The 22636-nt window shown below is 38.9% G+C and overlaps 1 protein-coding gene across 1 annotated transcript in view; it reads left to right on the forward strand.

Annotated features, from left to right (window-relative positions):
• The window catches only part of WAPL (WAPL cohesin release factor), a 64933-nt gene that overhangs the window by 29234 nt on the left and 13063 nt on the right, over positions 1 to 22636 (forward strand). The window contains 5 exon segments of the mRNA XM_054515530.1: positions 8575 to 8670; positions 11764 to 11916; positions 12153 to 12289; positions 14256 to 14367; positions 19497 to 19724. Of these exon segments, the coding sequence (XP_054371505.1) occupies positions 8575 to 8670; positions 11764 to 11916; positions 12153 to 12289; positions 14256 to 14367; positions 19497 to 19724 (726 nt within the window).

Consider the following 22636-nt stretch of genomic DNA (forward strand, 5'->3'; position numbering starts at 1 on the left):
AAACACAGTCCCAAACCCAACAAAGCCCCATCTACTGTAAGGACTGAAGGAGGCAAAAAATACTCACAGAAGCACATGGTTATGCTGCTTTTGTTCTCCCTTTGCTTGACCAGCTCCCTCCTCTTTCCCTGTGCCTTCAGTTTCCCAACGTTGTGTGTTACTATAAAAATTACTCACTAAAAAGGAAACATTTAACATAAATCTTAGTCCAGTTCACTGGGAAACAAAACTATTCTATCTACTCAGTTGAGGGGACCCAAGAGGAGAGATTAAGTCCTCTTAACCTGGTTAAGTCAACACTGCAACTGAGAAATGCTCACTAAACACAGCAGCATTAGCAGGATTCCGTGCAGCACTTTGATCAAGTGATGTTAGTGGGGTTAGTCATGACAGAAGTGTTGAATATGTGAATGAAGGCATTGCTGAATTCAGACATGGCTTAGCCAACAGACTGCTGCTGAACTTGTATCCAAGAGAAAAACTTAAGCCAGTCATAACCCTGTAACTACTGCTTTTCATATTTTAGTCAAGTTTTAGGAATAACTTCTGTGACCACCAAAGTACAGAAATGTGTGCAAGATTTCCAAGTGTGGTCTTTGGACAGGTAAGTTGGAAGGACATGTTAAATCAATACTGTGTAAAGAGCACTTATTTCCAGTTACCAAGTGCTGAACCAGGAAGAAATATTCTTTTTTTCTGCTGTGTGATTTCAGTCTGATCTGCAACTAGTCCTTAGTTCATTATTGAAATGCATCTTTCTGATCCTATAGGCAGGTTTCTTTTCCATGAGGAGGTCAATTTCATAATGGAAAATAAAATACTCCTGTTACAAGGTTAGGCACTGTCAGAAACTGTCAATACCTGAAAAAAAACTTAGGTGTGAGCCTTTATTTCTGCTAGCATTTGTTGTAATACATGTTTTAAGGGTATAAGAGATCTTTTACAGTTTCATGGGAGCTTTCTCCACTGGTTTCATGCTGACTGGAAGGAGCTATAAATACCAGATAGAAACAAATGCTGGGTCTAAGTAAACTAGAAGTTCAAAATGAAAAGCTTATACCTTGTCTTTGAAAGTATTTTGAAATTGGAGAAGTACGAACCCGTGCCCGCTCTGGGCTGGCTGCGTAATCTTAGGGCTAATGTGACAATGACGTGTGTGTGGGAGGGGACAGAAACTAGGCTGCACTGTGGTCTGTAGTTTTCCACTTAGCTTGTGTTGTACTGTGCAGCAGATGTTTATCAAAGGCATCCTGCGAGTAACGTTTCTTTTTGCTGGCCTGCAAACGAATCAGCATTTCCCCAAATCAGATTTTTAAAGATTTTTCTTTGTTCTTTCTTTTTTAAGTTTTAGAGTATGTGAATGTTAGTCTGTCTTAAGTGCACAAACCTATGTGATTTCGCTTAATTACTTTTCCATAGCTTATTTCAAATAAATAGTTCTGAAAAAGCAGCAGAGGAATCATAATTCAAAAGTTTTGCTATCTATCATAGCCCTTTCTATACATATGATGGTAGGATCAGAGTAGACTGGCCAGGGCTTATTTTAAAAAGAACTGCTTGTCTTCATCTTGCATAACCTTTAGTTAAAGTGTGTCCTACCCTAAGGATGAACACTTGTAATAAAGCATTTTTTTTCAGTGATAATAAGTTGCTGGCAACTATGCACATTGAGCTGGTCTTTGCATCTTAATTGAGCAAGTTGAAATTGCTTGTATTTAAGAGGAAAGATTATTAGTTGGCATAAGCTTTTTTGACTACACTGAGGAGTCAAGCTGAATTTGGGCAATTTAAATATTCTGTGACCTCTTACTCAGTGCTAGGCCCAGTCTGTCTGTCAGCAGGCTGACCAACAGTGCTGGGCAGAGCTGACAACCTGGGACTGCCTGTTGCTGCTTCTGCAGTGCATTCCTTTCATTTGCTGGTTGGTGCTTCTGGCAGATTGGCTCCCCAGTCCTGAACTGAAGTGTTTTTTGTGGGGATTTTTTTGTCCAAATACATGTTGTTGGAATGATAAACAAGAGATGAGCTGTTGTAAAGTGCCAGCCAGTTATAATCAGCTTGTCTATTGTAAGGAATTTTGATATATTGCTGGAATAAAAATAAATTTTAAAAATATTAGAAAAGGTGAGAATAAATCTGTTCAATAGCTGATTTGTTAGAAACCAAAACCTCATATTGACACTATTATTTCACGTAACACTTGCAAAACCAAATTCTTCTGTAAGCATATTTATTTAATACTGGCTTCCAAGTGCTTACCATTTAGGGACTTTTTAATTAGTATTAATGTAAATGGACCAAAACCAATTCTTAATGTGTAAGCTAGTAAGCAGGATACTAGTCAGGACTGGCAGGTTTTTAGATTAGTCACCTAAATTGAATAGTGAGGTAGCTGCTGTAATTTTACTGAATTGAGCTGGGATTTAGCACCTCAAAGCCATCTTGGACTGAAAGCAAATGTCAGGATTTAGTCTCCTCACTTGAAGATAATCATTTGATGCTGATAAAAATTTTCTTCTCACTCCTTCATATTAAACCATGGTGAAGAGGGTGTTCTGGTAGATGCTAAGCTGGGATCCTTCCACCTGGTACAAGTTCTTCCTCAAGCGTTCTCCATACGCAGCTGCTGCGTAGAACTGTGGGAGCAGCATTTTTGGAAATGCCTCTTTTCTAGCTGGTGTCATCAGAAATATTAGCAGCTTTGTCTGAGAAGGGTAGACATGCAAAGTGAACATAACATGCCAAGTCCTCATAGAGGCGAGAGGAACAAATGAAAAATAAGCATGGAAATCCTTCTCCCCCTGTGCATACTTAGGCTTTTCAGGAAGTAGAAAAATCAAGTTGAATGGAAAATGTTTAATGTCATGGTGGAAACGTGGCATTTTATCCTTCCAGTTCCTACTGGTATTAGCTCTAAGGCTAGAAGCAAAGATTGATTAAAGTACTTTTCAAACTAGATTCTCTCTTGCATCCTCATATTCCCTGCAAAAAACTACACACATCAGTTTTGTAGTTCCACTAATTAACTTAATGTTTTAGTAAATTGGCAGTGCAAGATAGCTGTGTCGGATAAATGTTACATTGCACAAGATCTCCTGTAGGAAGTTCTAAAATGGGAAAAGTTCTCAAAGGATTTAAGATGCACCAGTTTCATTTGCTAGTGGGAGCTTGATTTATATGCAGATGAATATGCAAAACTATCTTCACAGCTCCTGTGTACTGTATGAGCATGGCTAGTTCACTCAGCTCCGTCAGAGACTTGATGTGCATGCAATAATTGCACCATGAGATGCAAGCACGTCCTGAGGGGACAGTCAGTGGTGTTGAGGGCCCAGTGTCCTTGTTAGACCCATTTCAAAGCTTTTATTTGAATTGGCTTTGTTTTGAGCTGATGTAGGCAGTGCCTGGTATCAGGTGGCATGAGGTGGGTGCTCTCTGGGGGTGCAGCTGATGTCTGATGGCATTGGGAAGTGGTCAGGTCAGCATCCTCAGGCTCAGTGATGCAAACCCCAGAGCTGGAACTGAGCACATCTGTGAGATTCATTTGAGCAGCATTTTTTACTGATCCAAATGGAAATGTTTTTGGGGGTGTATGCACACCTCTGGAACTTCATTGCAGTCACTATTTTGTAAGGCTTTCCTCTTGGTAGATTGATACACTTTGGGTAGATTAGGATTTACAGGAGGAGGGGAGGGGGATGTGTGTCTCTGTTGGCCTGCTTCTCTGTGCCTTTCACAACCAAGAGAGCAGGAGAATTGTGTGAGCAGTTTGTGCTGGGAAGTGCTCGTGCCAGGGTGTTCCTTGAACTGTAGGTTTTTCTTTTCTCTTGAGCAAAGCATTTTATTTCCCGTATTGTGGTGATACATCTAAACTATTGTACCCTGTCCCTTTTAATTAGACTTATTGAAGGTTTCAGGCCAAAATAGTGACCATAATCATATGGCTTCTGCTTCTGAGCTGACCTTTGAATATGCTCAGCATAAGTAGCATGCAGAACATCATTGGCTACTTCTGTTAATGAATCTCATTTATTAGATTGTCCTGTTTCTTAAGTTCTGTTTTCATCCTTCACTTGGGTGTTGGAGCCATCATCTTGCTGTGCCCTGTGGGCCTCCTCCTTAGCTTTAAGGAAGAAAAAGGATTTTGCAGATCTTCAGAAGTTTGATGCAAAAAAAGCTTCAGTGACATTTTTCCCTTGCTCCTTGTGTTGTCTAATACTCTTAAACTTTGCCTAACAGCTTGTAGTTGTCTGGCTACATGTGTGCATAATGTGTTTTGTGTTTAAATGGAATAACACCTCACAATTAAGTGATCCATGGCAGTGGTTTTTTGGCACTAATCTGCTAGTTTGATCCAAGTAATGGAGATGATCCAAGTAATGGAGATGCAGTTCAGATTTTGAACACTACAAAATCAGCTTGGTGCGGGTTTTAAACTGCTGCTGGAAACTGTTGTCTTCTCTGAAGTCCAAATTAACTTTTTTTTTTCTGTTCTCTAACATGGCTCAGCTTGTGCTGAAGTGATATTCCATCTTCCTCTTTTGAGGTGTGATTTCTTTTTTATTGCTCTGAGTGATGTTCATTCCTTTCCCTTTTCAAAAGATACAGTCCATTATGAATATTTCTGTGCTGCATAACATGCTTGTTACCTTTTCCTGTTCAAAGTGACACATGCAGGACAGGATAGTACTCTTAAAGATGATGAATACTGAGTAGTAACTCATATATTTTGCTTATTGGGGTTGTTTTTGGAACTTGTAGTTTTGACAAGCATCTGGCATACAGTGTTACTGAATGCATTTCAGATATAAATAATTCATTTATCAGGATATCTGCTGAAAATGTTCTTGAGGTTTTTTTTGCCATTGTCTTCTACCTTGGAAAGCGTTCTTGCCTGCAAATAGATGCTCTTCCTTGTTTTGCTAGTATTTTCTGTGTGACTCATGTCCCTGGCTCTTATTTTCTGCAATTCTGACATCTGTGAATGGCAGACAGTGCTGCATCAGTGTGTGCATAGTGCCAGCTCTTGAAAATTTCAGCTTTGAGGCTTTCAGGAATGGGAGGTTAAGCATGACCCATAGATAATGCCATTTGGAGGTGTTCTTATAAAAGAGACAGCTCGGTGCATTTTGTAAAATCCTTGGCATTAGTCCTGGTTTTGTATCTGCACTCACCCCCCCAGAACCACATGCAGAGTCCCACAGTACCATATGCCTTATGCCCACCCTGGAATATTTGCAGTCTTTCAGACATGTGTCTCTGTGTGAGCAGCTGTCAGTTCTAGATGTACGGAAAAAGGAAACTCTGCTATTCAGCAGAAGCTCTTAGAGCTGATTAATATTGCAGAACTTATTTGCCTTAAGAACACAGAATTCAAAGGAATGATGTACTTCTACTTGCATCTATTCCAAGTTAGTTTGGAGAGAAGGAATTATTAAAGAAAAGTCTGTGTTATTTGAATAATTGCAAGGTTTTCTTGTCTTTAAGGGAAAGTTTCTTAAATTATTGCTGCTTAAATATCAGTGTTGCTTGTTCAGGGAAGCTTGTTATCACTAGCATTTGAGTTACCTTTTAAAAAAACACCCCAAAACCAAACAAACCAACCTCTTTGCTTTTGTGATCAAGCCCTTCTGAAAAGTCTTTCTTCACTAGCATTCATTTGATCTTTGATACTTTTCCTGGCTTCAGTTCTGTCACAGCAATCCAAAACATGTCCACACAGTGCTCGCTGCTTGATCCGTATTGGTGCAGTTTCTTTGCACTTGATCTGGAAATTGATCCTAACTCTATGCTGCAAGGGAAAATGGGAAGGTTGCTTTAAGAGGTTTAGTTGGAAAGGAGGGATGTATTTGCTATGTTGAAGTCCAGCTGAGTTTTAAGAGAGGCTCCAAAGTCTCTGCCCAATGTGTTAGAGCTGATTAGAACATATGTCTTTGGAAAGTGGTGTTGGATTTTTGCAGGTGGACCAGCTGCCTGCAGGCAGTGTGAGAGTGACCAGACAGCAAGTGGCAGGGTGTCTAAGGAAATACTGCTGGGAAGGTATGGAATCACAGGCCAATCACTTGTTGAGATCTTTTCTGATTTGAAGTGGAAGATCCTACAAGGAATGGTCACCAAAACTAACCTTCCGTAGGTGTTTGAGATTTTAAGGGTTACTAATTCCAGCTGCACTTCAGGCAGTGTTACAAGAGAGCTATTAAATGCAGATGTCCTCGTTTCTTAGAACAAGCATTTATTGGTGGCATTGCTTGTTTTCTTATGTAAAATGTAGCCTTTTTCCTCTATTGCACTAGTAATGGTTAAGTTGTAAACTGCCATGTCACAAAACACTTTGGGATGCCCTGGCTTTTGATTTAGTACGGAATTAAGGGAGATGGGAGAAGAAAAGCCCATTTTTGACTGTTAAACAAAAAGCATACCATCTTTGGAAGCCTGTGAGCCCTGGGTATTTAGAAGGAATTTGCTTTTATCTGTTTGCCCTGCTGAACCCTTTCCTACGCATCAGCTGTTGCTCTCTGCTGAGGAAGACACACTAATGCTGTGTGGCCCTTCTGGTTGCACTGCCACAGCTGCTTGTGTACTTTGTTGTAACTCCCAAGCACTGAATGTGCTTCCTGTGGGCTGGGCCTCCTTGCCCTGCGTGTGTGTGCACAGCAGAGGTGCTGGATTTGGAAAAGCCAAGGAGACTGTGGGTGCTTCTGTGGTGTGGTCAGCAAGGGACCGGCCCAGCTGCTGCCTTGCCAGGACAGGCTCAAACCCAGCCTGGCTCTGCTCACCATGTGCCTGCCAGAGGCTGTGTTTGGCTCCTGGTGGAGCACAAGGCCTGAAGGAAAAGGAGCACACAGGTGAGGCACAGGCAGAGAATTTCACCCCAAACCAGTCTGATTCTATAAAATGCTGTACCATGTGTGTTACTTAGCAGAGTGTGTTACTTTGAATTATCCTGTATACCAGGATAGGGCACCCTCTCTTGCCAGTCTTAAATTTGCACTAAAATGAAGAGTGAAGTGATTGTGAGCAATTCAAGAAACAGGAACACTCAGTGGTTCTCTTCCATTGCAGATATTTGTGAAACTTGCATCTTTCTTGATTTAAAAAAAAAAAAAATCAAAATCTTTGTTTGTATATTGCCCTTTGTTCATTGCAGACCCTGAGTCAGATTCCGGGTCAATATTTGCTGCTTGGAAAGGTATAGGAGAAAAGAGAATTAACATCTGGACCATTTTCTAACCTTTTTTTCAAATAGGGATCCAAATGACACTTTATTCCTATTTGTGGGCCCAGATGTCCTCTTGTAACTGCAGTATCCTGAACATGAAACTGGTTTCTCAGTTAAAATTTTTGAGCTGAACCAGATACTGTCTGAAAGAGCTTCCTTGCAAAACTGATAAAACTTAAGATAATAACCACTGTATAGATGTTGATGAATGGTACATGAGCACTGCTTTAGGAACATCATATAACAACCCAAGTTTCTCGTGACCACACACAAGCGCACTCAAGGGGGGAAAGAGGCTTTTCTCTTGTCTGGAGATGGAATAGTTTAGTGCTTTGGGGCTCTGAAAACCTGTAGCTGAGGCTTTGATCCTGCTAATATTCCTTGACATTTTGTTCAGTAGGGCTTTGCCTTGTGAAGAATGGAAGGATACAGCACAGTAGGGTTTTGCTCTGCAGTAATACAGAAACCCTTGACTTAGGGAATTGCCTTTCTAGCTTTTGGCATGCTAAAACCTTGTTGCACTGTGTGGAGCGGTGCTCAGTCCCTGGCTGCTCCTAAGGCTTGCCACATGTAGCCCCTCTGGGCTTGAACTGTATTTTGGTTAAATAGTTAATACATCATATTTTGACAGAAAATGCTTATTTGAAATTCTTTGTTTCACATTTGAAATGCTGTGTAACTGCTGTGAGGAAGCAGGTACTTACTCAGTTTACTTGGTGCATGGCATGGTGGGAAATGGTGAAAATTGTAATGCTGTATTAGTCTAGAACAATATTGTGCAAGTAGGTTGGTAAATGTGAAAGCTAGAAATAGAATTCTGTCTTTGCTTCCTCTAAAGAGTATGTTATGTTTCCCAAAAATTCAAGGACAGTAAATTTTGATGCATTTTGATTTGCCTTGACACATTTTTGAGCAAGACTAAAAAAAGACTTCTTAATTTATTAATATAGATTAAGGCATTTTGTTTGAGTGTTTATCTTCCTCCTAGCATCAAAGTCTATATGAGTTCTGCATTTTTGTTTCTAAACCAGTCATATTTCTACTGTCATGGTGTTTGCTAACATGTTTTTTTTCCCTGAGCTGTCAGTCTTTGTCTATAGGAAGGCTGCACATATCATACATATCATGTCTTTTGCCATTTGAGTGGGTCCATATGTCTTTAAGGCCATCAGAGGCTTCAAAGTCCCTCTGATTTTCCACTACATGTGATATTGAGAACTTGTGCTGCTGGGAATTCAGCAGGGAAAATAAAGCTTGTTTTCCTTGTTTGGCTATAGTATTGCTACAGTAATTTTGAAGTGTATAGTGACTACTGGTAATTTACTTAAGAAATAACTTTTATTTTTATCTTTTAGTCTCCCACAAAAGCAGTGTATAATGCTAGACACTGGAACCAGCCAGAATCAGAGGCTCTGCCAGCACCACCAGCTTTGAAAACTCCCAGTGTCCCAGTAAGTAGACTGTTGGTTTTTTTCTCCTTTCCAGATTCACTGATTTTTTTTTTTTTTACTTTTTTTTTTTTCTTTAAACCCAAGTTCTTGCTATCTGGTAATGTCACAGTAATTCAGAATGAGGTCCACTTTGTGATGTGAGCCATTGGAATTTGATAGAAAGGAAATGGTTAGTGGAAGTACTGTAGAATAGGATCTTTCATATCGCTTCAATATAGTTACAAAAAAATACTTCAAGTTATGTTCCCCAATGCTGAAGTTGAACTTTCTAACAATGGACTCCATTCTGTTTTCTGAGAGAACTCCCAGGATTAATTTACTTATGAACACAGAAGTCAGCAAATTGCTGATGAAAAAGAAAAAACTTAAGAAGAGCCTTGTCATTTATCTTTCCTTTCTAATGGAGTAGTGCTGATGGCTGTCTTGAGTCTTTAGATACTATGAAAGAAACACCATTTTCTGTGTACAGTCAGAAATGCTAATACCAACATTTTGGAAATCAAAAATACAACGGGGGTGAAAACAGCTCTTGAAGTTGTTTGTCCAAAAGTAAGTGGTTGTTTTGAGACTCAAAGTAATTGTTTTTCAACTCATTTGAGACTCTGAGAATCCAGGGTCTTCAGCTTATATTGCAGAAATTGTTACTGATTATTCTAAGAGAGCACTGTACATTGTCAATAAATGTAATTTCATTTGGTGCCTTGCTGATAGTACTGGCCTGAGAACAGAAAATAAGAAAGTAGATATTTTTGCAATGATAGGTCTTCAGCTTTTGTTGTTGTCATAAGTTTGTAGTTGTTTATTTTTTGTTTCTTTCTTTCTTTTGATTTTGTTTATTTGTTGGTTTGGGTTTTTTTGTTTGGTTGGTTTTTGTTTTGGTTTGGTTTTTTTCTTCTTTTATTTCTACCCCTGTTTCTGGTGTTCTGGTACTTCTTCCTCTTTGATTTGTGGTTGTTTCTGGTTGCTTCCTCACAGTATTCTGAACAGCCTTCTTTGGATTGTTAACTGCACTGCCTGGAAAATGCAGATAACTGAGTTGAAAACAGCCATTTCCACTAGAATCTGAGGAGAGAGAAATTTCAGCCCTGGGTTTTTACTAAACCCCTTTCTCAATTTAAATTATGTACCTTTGAAGTGAAGGATTTGTTGCTTGCTGAATCTCTTGGTGCTGTTTTTTGTGAAGTCCTCTGCTAGCTGACTTAAGGGCAGATTTTGTGTGAGTCTTGTCAGACAGACTTTGGACATGGCTTTTTCAAGCTAGGGAAATGTCTGTTGCATTCATTCAGACAGTCACTTTTGTCTTCTGTCAGACTTCCACTTTGTATCTGGAACCGTCAGAATATTAATTCAGGAATGTGGTAGAGGTTTGGCTGAACAAACCACTGAGGGGAATTTCTATGTGCTGCTCATGTTATGATGTACATCTGAAGTTACTGCAGACATGGTTTTTAACCACGATTTACATGTGTGTAATACTTCAAAGTGATAAGGTAAATGAGCCTTGAGCCAAATGTTCAGTGGTAGTTCCTGCACGTATGATCCTGCCTCTTTAATTTCTGTAGAAATTTCTCACCTGAAGGTTGGGAGAAGTCTGTCTCAGGTTTATGGTGAGAAACTCCCAGCATGCAAACTGCTGATGCCAAGTACTCTCTTAGGGCCTCTCCAAGTGCCCTTGGAGTTTGCTTTGAAGGGGCAGCCATTAACCAAGACTTGGATGAGATCCTTCAGTGGCTCTCCTGTGTTCACAGACTGATAAGATCAGTGCTCCAGTATGTGCTCTAAACCGGTTTTTCAGGGTGGTTTATTTACCATTTTGCCACTGGTGCCTAAGTGAGTGAATACTGAAATGCCACCCTGATAGAGGCAGAATGTAAAGAATACTTCAGTAATATAGCAACTTCTTTTGGCTTTTATTTTAATTTTGTCTGTCAATGTACAGTGCACCAGAGAGCTTTCTCTCCAGCTCTCCTCTGGAGTAACAGCTCATGCATCTTCTATGCCTGCATGTTAATTCTATTTTTTCAGCCACACGTTTAAACTATTCTCATTTTTCTGTGTAAGGAAGCTAAGTACATGATGTTACTGAGAGATTGAGGGTGAGTAAATGCCCATTGGAATTGGCACTTGTACATTTAGAATTTGGCATTTGGAGGTCTTTTTCCATATGCCTTGTTTGCTGTAGTTTGTCTTCGTATTAGATTTTGTGCCAAAGAAGTAATCTGAAGATAAGCTGCGCTTCAGCTTGTAGTAGTCTCAAACTAATACAGCCAAGAAGTTGAGGAGAAACCTGTAGTACCTGCTGGAGTTGTCTGGAAACCTGTCAGTAGTTATTCTAGACCTAACATCAAGTTCTCTCCTCCCTGTAGAACAGGTTCTGCTGTATTTTATGCCATGATATGCTCCTAAAATATTTAACAGCACAAATAAGAGAATACTGAGAGTGTGCTCCACCTGGTTTGAGGCCTCTCAAGGCTCTGTGTGGCTGTTGTTGTGCTGCTACACAGTGGGTACTGGTATTCTCCTGCTCCAGGCCAGGTGGAGTTTGCAGTGTGAGGCTGGAGGGTTGGACAGCAGTGCAGTGTCCTCTGGCAGGCAGGGCCAGAGCAGCTGGCACAGAGCTCTGCAGGCCAGGCTGGGCTGAGGCTGGGCTGGCTCAGGGCTCTGCTCCCATCCAGAGCCAGCTGCTTCCTCGGGGCTTCGTAGTGCAACCAGCCTGGGCATTCCAGTGTACGGGAGTGAGAGACTTCAAAGAGCAGCAAATAAACACTGAATTTCCTTGGTTTACTTACCCTGAAGCTTATGGAACCAATATAAAGGGCATTTTATTCTTCCACTGGTTTTAGTTTCAGAATTCCACTGGAGCTTTCCTGATACTTGGAAATGTTTTTGGTTTTTTTTGGGTTTTTTTTTGTATTTAAGAGTAGACACATTGTCACACAGCTTAGGTACGTACATCTTGGTAGTGCAAGGCAAGGACTAAATAGTCCCAAAATGTGAGTTTGACAATTGCACACCTGTACTGTTTCCTGATGTATTTAGTGTATGTTTTCATGCTCAAAACATCTGCCCATTTTAGCACTTTCTTATTAATAGGTAAGGCTATCTTCAAAGGAGGCAATTCATAAAGATGATGGAGTTTTTAAGGCTCCTGCACCACCTCCCAAAGTGATAAAAACTGTGACAATACCTACTCAGCCCTATCAAGAGATAGTAACTGCATTGAAATGTAGGAAAGAAGACAAAGAAGTAAGTATTCTTAACAAATTTTTAAGATAAAGAATTACTAGTAATCCTAACTACTGAAGGAACAGTGTCAAAACACAACTTGGCTTTCCTATTAAAAATGATATTTTGAATGGCCTTTATTAACATCTTAATGTTTCCTTGCACTTAAAACTGAATAGATTTTTAAACTGTACTTGTTAAGATTATTATCAATCCCAAGAGCAACTTACTTAGGTCAAAATATTTGTCTTTTCCAGTTATACACTGTTGTTCAGCATGTAAAGCACTTCAATGATGTAGTGGAATTTGGTGAAAATCAAGAGTTCACAGATGATATTGAGTACTTGCTAAGTGGATTGAAGAGCAATCAGCCCCTAAACACACGTTGCCTTAGGTAAGACATCTAATACAAAACATGGAACCTGTATTTGAAAGAGATGCTGAATTAAATATGCACCAGAGTAGTGATCATGCTTTAAAATGTCATGGACGTTTACCTGGCACTTCTGCCATGAAGAGTAAAATTTGAACATAATAATTAAGATTGTATATTTTGAATAATCATAAACAGTATGGCTATGAAGATGAAATGGTAAATTGTGCAGTAAGAGACATCTTTGACACACTTGTTTATCCTTGCTGTAAATTAAAAAAATACCTTCTGATAACTTGTTCATGTAGTACATCTTGTGTGTGATGTCTGTTCTGTTTTTAATGCAAATTCAGTTCTAAAATAAAATCCCTAAGACTGCGGAGTTTGATGAAAATCTAGAACTGCGGTAGTAGTGAGATGCTGTTCAACTTCAGCTGTCTGTTCTTTATCTTCTATTGAGAAATAACATCACTGACACCCACTAAAAGGACTGAGGCCTCAACATTAATTGGGAGGTTCCTTAACTGGTCTTGGACTACTCTTCATATTCAAATTACACATTATTGTGAAGTTGGCATCAAAAATGTTAACCTTACTTTGAAAAAGTTTGTGGCTTTATACCGGTGTCAATTGCCTGGACATGAAAGTAATTGTAATAATGTTAAATAAAATAACCATGCAATAATATTTTTATATACCTAAATTTTCCTTTCTCTTCAGTTAAACTAAAATAGTAGAGAAAGAAAAGCTTGAATTCATAGAGAGGATGGCAGTGCTTTTGATTTGACTGTGGCTGAGAAGAAGCTTTCTATGCCTCTAAGAGAGCTACTTTAAAATTTATTTGTTCCTCAGAAATTAGCAATTAATATTGTTGCTGGATATAAGAATGAGCACTCTATCACCAGTTTGTTTAAACACTATGATAAGAATAAATTAATACTATAATGACAGTTTAGGAATAGTTTTCATACGAGTGCTCCTTATCTGCTCATGTGGCAAAATTAATTAGATTTTTAACTAATTCTTCACAAATTTATATAATGGAATGTAACTTACATAAGCACAACAAAAAAATCTTTTCTTTCAGTTAACACATTAAAAGAAAAGTGTTTTTGCAAAGGAAATCAATGTGTAAGGATAGGAGTAGACCTAAAAGACTCAAACAGGTCGGTAAGCTCTAACTGGTGCTGTTGTGGTTGGAGGCAGAAAGACCCCTTGTTCTTTTAAACACCTTACTGTGTGAATTTCGTAGAGGCAGCTTCCTCAGTAGTCATGGAAGACTTGATTGCAGAATCACTCCCACAATAGTGCACATTTAAAAGCAATGTATTTTTAGCAGTTGTTATGTTGCACTGTGCTAGAAATGGCAGGCAGCTTACTGAGAAAGCTTGGGGAAAAATGCCATTTTTAAAAAAACTGTTAAGCTGGTCAGTGATTGATTCATTTGTCAGATCTTTTCTGAAATCTATAGTGCTTCCATCAATTATAAATGCAGCGATAAATATAAAAAGAAGTTTTATGGAGGCATAAGTGAGACTAGTCAGTTAATTAGATAAGCATTAGATAGCCATGGAAGCTCACATTTACCATTTCTCATAATGTCTTGGTCCATAATGAGCTCTCCCATGTCTCTAAATCAGAGCTTCATGCTTAAATCCATGGCATTTTACTTTCAATTAAACTATTGGAAATTTTCAGCTTTTTTTTTTAAGAAGCAAATTAAGGCTGCCCTTTAAAATCCTGATATTAGCCAAGCTTAATCTAAAGCAGACATAGTTTGGTGCTGATAAGCAACTTGAATAAAACACTGCTCACCAGTCACTGTTCACCAATTGCAAACCTGCCTTAGACAAATTCTAGAAGAAACATTCCAACCGTTTGCCAAGGTCTGAGGCACGTGGTCAGTCTTGTGTTGAAGACTTGTTTATCTGCTGTTCTTGTTAAGTGTGTTCATTTCAGTGGTTCTAACCCAGTGAATTCTCTGCAGTGTAATCAGCTTGGCGACCAAGTGTGCCATGCCCAGCTTCCGAATGCATCTGAGGGCACACGGGATGGTAGCCATGGTGTTCAAAACACTGGATGATTCCCAGCACCATCAGGTATGGATCCATTGTGCATTTCATTGAAGTTGGGTGATACCTGTTCTGCTGGCTGGGGATTTTGTTCAAGGTCAAGCATCCAGTATATTGTGTACATATGTATATATATTTATAGATACAGTATAGTCTGTCTAATGGTGCCTCTGGGATCAGTGGCTCCATTTTAGGGAGCACTCATTAGTGGCATAAAAAATTAGAGCACCTGTGTTCACTGACAAATTCCTTATTCCACTGTTCATGTGCTTCTGAGTTTGGAAATTCTTCTTTTTAAAAAATAGGGATTTTGTAAAAATGGACTGTTCTTTGGATTGCTATTTTACTTATTCTCTTAAGCTTTTACAGAGTTTTACTGTTGTATTTTAAATTCTTTCAAATACATTTGAAAGGAATCCTTCCTCCTTATATTTAGAGGTGGCTCTTAGTGCTCATCTCCAGACTTGCTTGTATGAGAGTTGCTGCCTCTTCTGTAGCTGTTGTAGGGATTTTTTCATGTCTTGTGCTTGTCTCCTCGAGCACTGCTGTAATTGCAGTTTTAGGATTCCCTGAGCATATATAATGTTCTGTTGGATTCTAGGAAAGGTGAGTTTCATCTATTTATGGTAACATGACCTGAGAGTTAAACTGAAGCAGTTTGGTTTTCCTTCTTATCGATGTTCCCTCTGTGGGGTATCCCTTGAGATATTTTTACAAAAGCTGGAAAGATGAGATTTTACTTGAAATGGGTAGTAGCTATGTATATCAGTCAGGTTTATAATTTTCTGTAATAGCTCTAAGAAGAATGGCATACAATGCAGAATGCAGCTTTGCACCCCCAGAAATAGACATTTCAGAGATGGTATTTGACATCTTACTGTGGGTGGGGGGAAAAAAGCTGTAGTTTAAGTAACTGTTTTAGAATAATAGCTTATTTTCCATCTCCCTCAAAAATTAGCAATGGCTAATTGTGAAACATAGGCACCAGGTTCAATGAGTTCATTATTTTGTGAGCTGTCAAAACAGTGCCAAGTGATACTAGAAATAAATGAAGTACAGTCACTCTATTTAGGACAGTTGCCACCACTGAGTTGCAGGAGATCAGCAGAGGACAGCTACAGTTCCCTGGAAAATGTACAAGCTTGCTTGGGTATTTTTGGCTGTCTTTTAACAGTTACCATTATTCCTTCATTTTCAAAAGAACTAGCACATGCAGTTGAAAAGGAAATTGCATGCTATTATTAGTCTGCAGTAACAAAAAGCATTGATTATATTCACTATTTTCAGTAGATTTGATGAAATGCTCCCTTTTGTCAAAGAAAAAAAAAATTGATAGTTAATGTTTGAATATCGTTACAGTACATTCTTGGTACAGGTTTTACAGTATTGTGAAATTCCTGATACATCAAACTACTCTTGATAAATGGTAATGGCTATGCCCTAACTACTGACAGTATGTGCTTCAACACTAACATCTCTGGATATGTCTGTTCACTGTCTGTCTATACTACCCTTTCATTCACTAATTATTTCACTGATACTTTTCTTTTTTTCCAAATGAATAGAAATTTTTCCAATAAATCTCAGTTCAAAGTAACTGAAAAACAATAAATCACACTCAGCTTTGCATGCATGGCTCAAATCCCTGTAAGATAAATAAGAACTGAGCTAAAAATGCACAGTTATTTGTTTAATATTTTCTTAAAGTATTTTGAAGATGGGAAAACTGCCACAATGATGCTGTTAATGGAAACAAATCTGAACTTCTACTGCATTCATTGTTCTAATGCAATAGAATAGACTGAGTATACAGGGGACTCTTAAGATTTCCATAAGGAAAATAAAGTAGCAGTTGCATACTGGCAGTTGGCATTTCTTGAACCAGCAGGGAAAACAAAATGCCATCTATCTTACAGAGCTTTGCCCAAAAATAACAACATGAAAATTACTTGTTCCACCAGATTTTTCTTGTAGACTTGTGTTTAAGCATAAGTTTTTAATTGACTTTCTCTCTTCAGTGCTGCCCTGTCAAGATTTTAAAGCATTATTAATTTTTAAAATAAAAACTGTATTTCCATTATAGCTGTCAGTAGTCAAGCAAAGAAATGTGGTTTTATAATGTCTTCAGCATGAGAATAACTTAAAAAAATCTAAAAGTGCATTATATGTAGTGCTGAACCCTAGCAAATAACCATCTGTTCCCACAAGCTGGAGTATAAATAGAACAAGCAAGAGAAGACATGGATGAGAGTGGGTGTAAGTGGTCTGCCATTTCTGGAGTGTATGTTCAAACTAGGATGTTTTCCTGAATTCTGTAGAAGTATGCAGTGCAAACCCATAGTTAGATACACCATGAAATTTATGTCTAGAGCAAGTTTTATTTATTGTACTTTTTTCTCTCTTCTCTGCATTTATTTGGAAAAATGTGTTTTATGCATCTTGAGGAGTAGAATGAGATGGGGGAAGCTCACCTGAAAAAAATCACTCTTCTACTGCAGTCTGTAAGGCTGGCATTTGGAAGGATTGATTTGGTTCTTTGGTTGGTTTTTTTTGTTCTTTTAGAATACTGATCAAATATGAGTTGTAACAACAATTTTCCCCTCATTCCAAACTTGGAATTGTGTGTATGGTAGGGCATGAGATAGTTTAAGTTAATTAACCACACTGCCTATAAGCTAAGATCAGAGTAGAATGTAGATTTATTGTATTCAAGATGAAGACTATAGGGACTAGGAGAAGCCAGCTTTCCAAAACCCTTATCACTGGTATGAAGCTAAGGCAGGTTTGTTCCATGCTGTAAGCACCATTCACATTTGAGATCCTTACTTTTATATCATCAATATTTTCCTGCTGCACATCAGCATTTGGAGGCTTACTGGCCTGAATCTCTGCTGTGTATGTGCTGTGGCAGGAACCTGGCTCTTGTTTCCCAAAGCCAGTCCAGCCTTTGTGCTTTCCCAGCAGCCTTAAACCTCCTGCATCGTGTCTTGGTGATCTGATCTCATTAAGTGTCTTGAAACCTGGGTGGCCAGTCTGAAGGGAAGTGTTGGCAGAGCTGATGCAGAGGGAAAAAGAACCATTACTCCCTTCATAATGGAAAGCTGGTTGGGTTGGCAAGAAGGGAACCTGGAACAGGCAAGGGCTTGATACAGATGCTTAGAGTGAGTGTGATTGCCCTTACCACACTTTGGAGTATCTGTAAAACATTTCTGAGTAAGGATCTAAGAGCAGTCTCTGACTTCTTGAAATGCCTAAATACTGGCAGCCCAGATTATAAATCCAGCACTTTCCCTCTGTGAACAGCTGCATACTTTGTGGTTGATAGAAACTCTCTTGGGACCTTCAGCATTTTTTATTAAACCAGGAGACTCACCTAGATAATGCTGGTCATTAAAATATAGTTCTTCATAGATGTTCAAGTCCCACATTGGCTGAACAATAGTTAGCTAACCTTTGGTTCCTCTGGAATGTGTGAATTCCTGTGTCCTGTTTTAATCACTGCCATTCTGGAAGAGCCCAGTTCTTCAAGGAACCTGACATGTACAGTTTAAGCCAGGTGCAAGTAAATGAAGAGTAAACAATTTCTGTGATTAAAACAATAAAATTGCGAGGCTTATGGGAGAAAGTTATTGAAAATCAAAGGTGAACAATGTATACCTTCTGCAGACAGGTCACATAGATGCTTTCTGCCTTACATCTGGCAAGGCTGAAGTAGTGATAAAAGGCTGGGGGTAGCCTTTGGAAACTCTTTCCTGCTTCCCTCCTTCAGTAGTTCCAACACTTCTTTGGTAGTTGGTCAGATTGAAGTCCTTATTCACCTGAGGATTTCCTAACTCAGACAGGAAGGAGTTTTGACATAGCTTTTGATAGACTGTCAGCTGCCTAATCCTGTCTTGGAAATGCTGATACTGCTTAGTATGACCAGGTATGATTATTACTTACTTCTAAAATAAACAGAGTAGATAATGATTACTTTGGCGGTTGACTGAACTCTGAACAAGATGTTAATCTGCTATGACACAGAGTTCTGCTCTTTCCTGTTGAGCTGTACAACATTTATATTCCAGAATTAGTTTGTTTCCATGTTTAATTAATCTTATGCAGAAACAATTGTGATGGATGCATGCAGCATGTTGACTCCTGAGGGTTGAACTCAGAAGGAACACACATGCCCCACGCACCCCCCAGCTCTCAACTCCTCCAGTTATTGACAGGGGTTTCTGACAGTTTTGTGCCCAGCACTCCTCTGTTCCCAGTGAATGTTTCTCCTCTTTCCTGTAACTTGGATCTCAGTGCTCTCAGTACAAGTGTGGGATGGATGTGTGACACCAGGGTTGGATGGCTTTGCTTCACTGCTGTCTGTCCCTTCCTGACAGTCATCTTCTGCCTTGGCTTTTCTGGAGCCTCATGAAGGTAGAATTGAATTCCTTCTTCAAGAAGAATCAAGTATTCTTTAGCCAGTCAGATGTGCCTGTACACCAATTCTGTGTAAGATATGGGCAGTCAAGTTAATAACGTTCACGTGTTAAGGGCTGTTGGGGATGACAGGGGGAAGCTGGTTTACACTCTGGCTACTTCTGAAAAGCAGAATTCACCTGGAAAGAAAATGTGTTTATGCTGGAAAAGTTTGGATAAACTATTAACTGACAGACCCATTTGGCAGAATCAGAATTTATGTCCCCAGGCACTCCCTCTCTGCAGACAGTGTCCCCATGATCTCTGGATTTTCTGGTGCTGTCACCAGTTCATCCCCTCAAAGCAGAATGTTCACCTACCTTGCCATGTACCCTGAGCTGTTTAACTTTGTTCCCCTGCCACGTGTCTCTTCTCTAATACTGTGTTACTGGAGTTACTATTTCTTACTCTGTCTGCAGCATTGAGTCTCTAAAAAGTAGAAATCCCTGCTTTTCTATTAGGGCTTTGTAAATATATTGAGTGCTTTATGTCTCAGTTTTATTTGTCAGGAGAATGCATTAGTCACTTACTAGAAGGAATCTCCATTCAGCAGTGGGTGCTGATGCAAGTGCTAAGACTGGGGCCTGTCAGGCATTTTCTTTTATGAATCTTCAGCTTGTTTATTAAAAATAATGAAAGGTCTGCCTAAAATGTTAGTAAAAGCTAACTGTTTTTTTTTTTTCTTTCTCTCCCAACTCAAGAATTTGTCCCTTTGTACAGCAGCTCTAATGTACATCCTTAGTAGAGATCGCTTGAACATGGATTTAGACAGAGCTAGTCTAGACCTGATGATAAGGCTTCTAGAATTGGAACAAGATGCTTCCTCTGCCAAGCTGCTGAATGAAAAAGACATGAATAAAATAAAGGAAAAAATTCGGAGACTGTGTGAGACTGTTCACAACAAACATCTTGATCTCGAAAACATCACGGTGGGTAACATGCTTTTATTGGAAAGCCTTCACAGTTGTGGAATGCTTAATAAAATGGAACTTGCAAGCATCATCCTTCATTTCACATCCCCAGCAAAGGATTCCTGCTGTTTCATCTACCTTTTATGTATACCTGACTGCACTGCAAGTGTGTTCTTCAAATTTGACATTTCCTTTTTCAAAAGTTGTTAGTAGGATAAAGTTAGGATGTTCTTCAGCTGTCTGAGTCTGTTTGTCCCTGCTAAGGGTAGCTAGTTACAGGGAGCAGTTGCAAACAAGTAACACTAAATAACTGTGTGTTTGAAGCCCACACTTAGATTGACTCCATTTCTTTGACTAAGTTTTTTAAGTACTTTCACAAACAGGGGTTTGGGGATGGGAGTAAGAGTATTGTGTGCTAAATTAAAACTGTGGTGTAGGTTTTGACATTAAAAAAAAAAAACATCATGCAGAAACTGATTTTCCCCTACCCAAATTGTGGCAGTTCTGTTGCTTACCATGAATGTGGATGAATTTTTTCTTTCCTTTCTCAAACATACTTGTTCTTTATGAAAATACCTTCATCTGTAGCAGAATGAGCTGGCTCTGTTTAGGTTCTGCTTAAAAAGAAATTGGATGCTATCATCAAGCTAGCTTAGAAAATAAAAAGGCTAAGTGTTAAGGTTTTCTAGAAGAGTATTTTAAGAACTGATTGACAGATTGATTAGATGGGTGGCCATAAATGACAAAAAGAAGTAATGTGTCTTTTGCTTTTGCCATATTTCAGTGTAGTTGATCTTAATTTTTTGACATCATGTAATACTTTATTTTCAAGATTCTTATTAGGGTTTTTGCCATTTTTTTCTGTAATGCTTATACCCTTTTTTTCTGTAATGCTTATACTCAACAGGAGAAGCTTCTGATTTATTGCTTATGAAGTGAGCTTTTCAGAGCTTTGTCTGTGCAAGTAATGTTCCAACTCCTGGCAGTAATCTTCGGTTAGGATTGTGTTCCATATTCAGTTGGACTGAAAGATTATGGGCCTTGTTGAGCTGGCACTTTGTTCTGTAGCTTTTGGGACTTTTGTATCAGTTTAGGAAGAGTTTCTTTGGGGTGTTTTCTCTTGGAATTCTGGCTATGGAACAGAGAGCTAAATTGATATGAAGAGCCACTGTTCTGTAACTTTAGCAAGAGCTAAATTTTGGGTGAGGAAGAAAATATCCATGACATCATTGTTAACTTTGGTAATCAGGTTGTGATGACAATGGAATACAAATTGCAATTTTTAGGCTTGTTTCATACCAAGACATGAAAGGTGCTGGTAGGGAGCTTGAATTAACTTTCTGGCCTTGCAAATCTGCAGAAAAGGAAAGAATATGAGATTATATTCTGCACTTTCAGTTTAACATCTGAAAATACCACCAGAGAATGAAATTTGTTCTCTAGGTGGTGATCAGCTAGGATTTGGTATAATCAGAGTCTTCTTTCAGTGCTGTTTTGGCACTGAAGGCAGCTCACATAGCAGAGTTTGTCAGTGCCAGGATATCTCTTGCACTATAAAATGTAAGACAGCTCCCTTTATTAAGCATGGAACAGCTGGTGCAGGTTCCTCATTGCTAAAGCATCCAGCCACAAAGACCACTGTCTCCTGCTTGAGCTTTTCTCATATTCATAATCTGATCTAGCCTGTTGCTTTTTTATGAACTGTAATTCTGTTCTTGTTTTTTCTTAGACATGGATTTTAAAAGGAGAGGATATATCAAAAGGGTCTCTGTCTTGTGAGGAAGTTGTTCATGAGTAAAGAGCATTAATATCCTCAGCCATCAGTTTCAGCTGCTCTATTTGAGGGTTTTTCCCTGAGGCATCTCTATTTCTTAAATTTGCTTCGAGCTGTTGCTGTAAATGCATTGAATATTGTAGTACCTCACAGATGGAAACTGGTTTCCTCCCAGCTGCACCATCTAGAAGCAGACTGTATAGTATTTAGAAAGTATTTGCAAGCCAAATGAGATGATTAGGTTCTCTTCCAGTTTAAAATAGTAGCAATGGTAAGTTGAGACCATAATGAACTTCATATGTTGAAGATCAAGCTGCTTTCATGTAGATCCCTGTCATGAGATACAATAAGTAATCTCTGTTTTGTACTAAATGACAGGCAGAAAATGCAAAAAAAATTGCAAATCTTCTGGGGGTGAAGAAAAGCTCTATGCTTTTTCAGACTCAGACATACCCAGTGAGAAACAAGAGGATTGCAGCAGATGTTTTTATGCCTCCAGTTTGTGCCTAACCAGTCACACCTTGGCTTGTTTGAATCTTACACAGATCAGGAGAATGTGATCAATTTGCCTCCTTCTTTCCACAGACAACATTGTTTGTGTGTCTGTCTAGAAGTGAGGCTGGCCTAATTTTTAAATATTCAAAGGTTCTGTTTTTTTGATGGCTATTTATGTTAAAAACATAAACCCAGAAACCAAGAAGGAGGTGTGTGCAGCTTGAGTTTGTTCCAGGCTGGCTGTGCTGCATTAGAAGAACATAAACCTGAAGAACCTGACCTTCACCTCAGGAAATGGCCCTCACCTGGCAGTGAGCACAGCCTCTGCAGCTCCTGCTTTTGCAGCTGCCTCCTCACTGTTGCATCAGAAAAAAGCCTTCAGGAGTGACTTCTGTTTTCAGATGGTGAAAGAGCTTAGTCTGGTTTTCACTCTCAGCATAACGTTGAAATGTTAAGGCAACCATGGGACTTGGGTGTTAAAATTTTGTAGGAATTGACAAAAAATTTGCATGTAATGGATTATTTTAGTCAAAAGCAAAAGGGTTACAAGGTTTCATTGCTTTTATTAAAAAAAAAAAGGAGAAAATTGGTATCCTTATTAAGTGTGTACAAATATCAGATTATATTCTTTTAGGGTTATTGGAAGTCCTGCTGCCCTATG

This window comes from Molothrus ater, chromosome 8 (genome assembly GCF_012460135.2).
Source record: "Molothrus ater isolate BHLD 08-10-18 breed brown headed cowbird chromosome 8, BPBGC_Mater_1.1, whole genome shotgun sequence".
Classification (NCBI taxonomy): Eukaryota; Metazoa; Chordata; class Aves; order Passeriformes; family Icteridae; genus Molothrus; species Molothrus ater.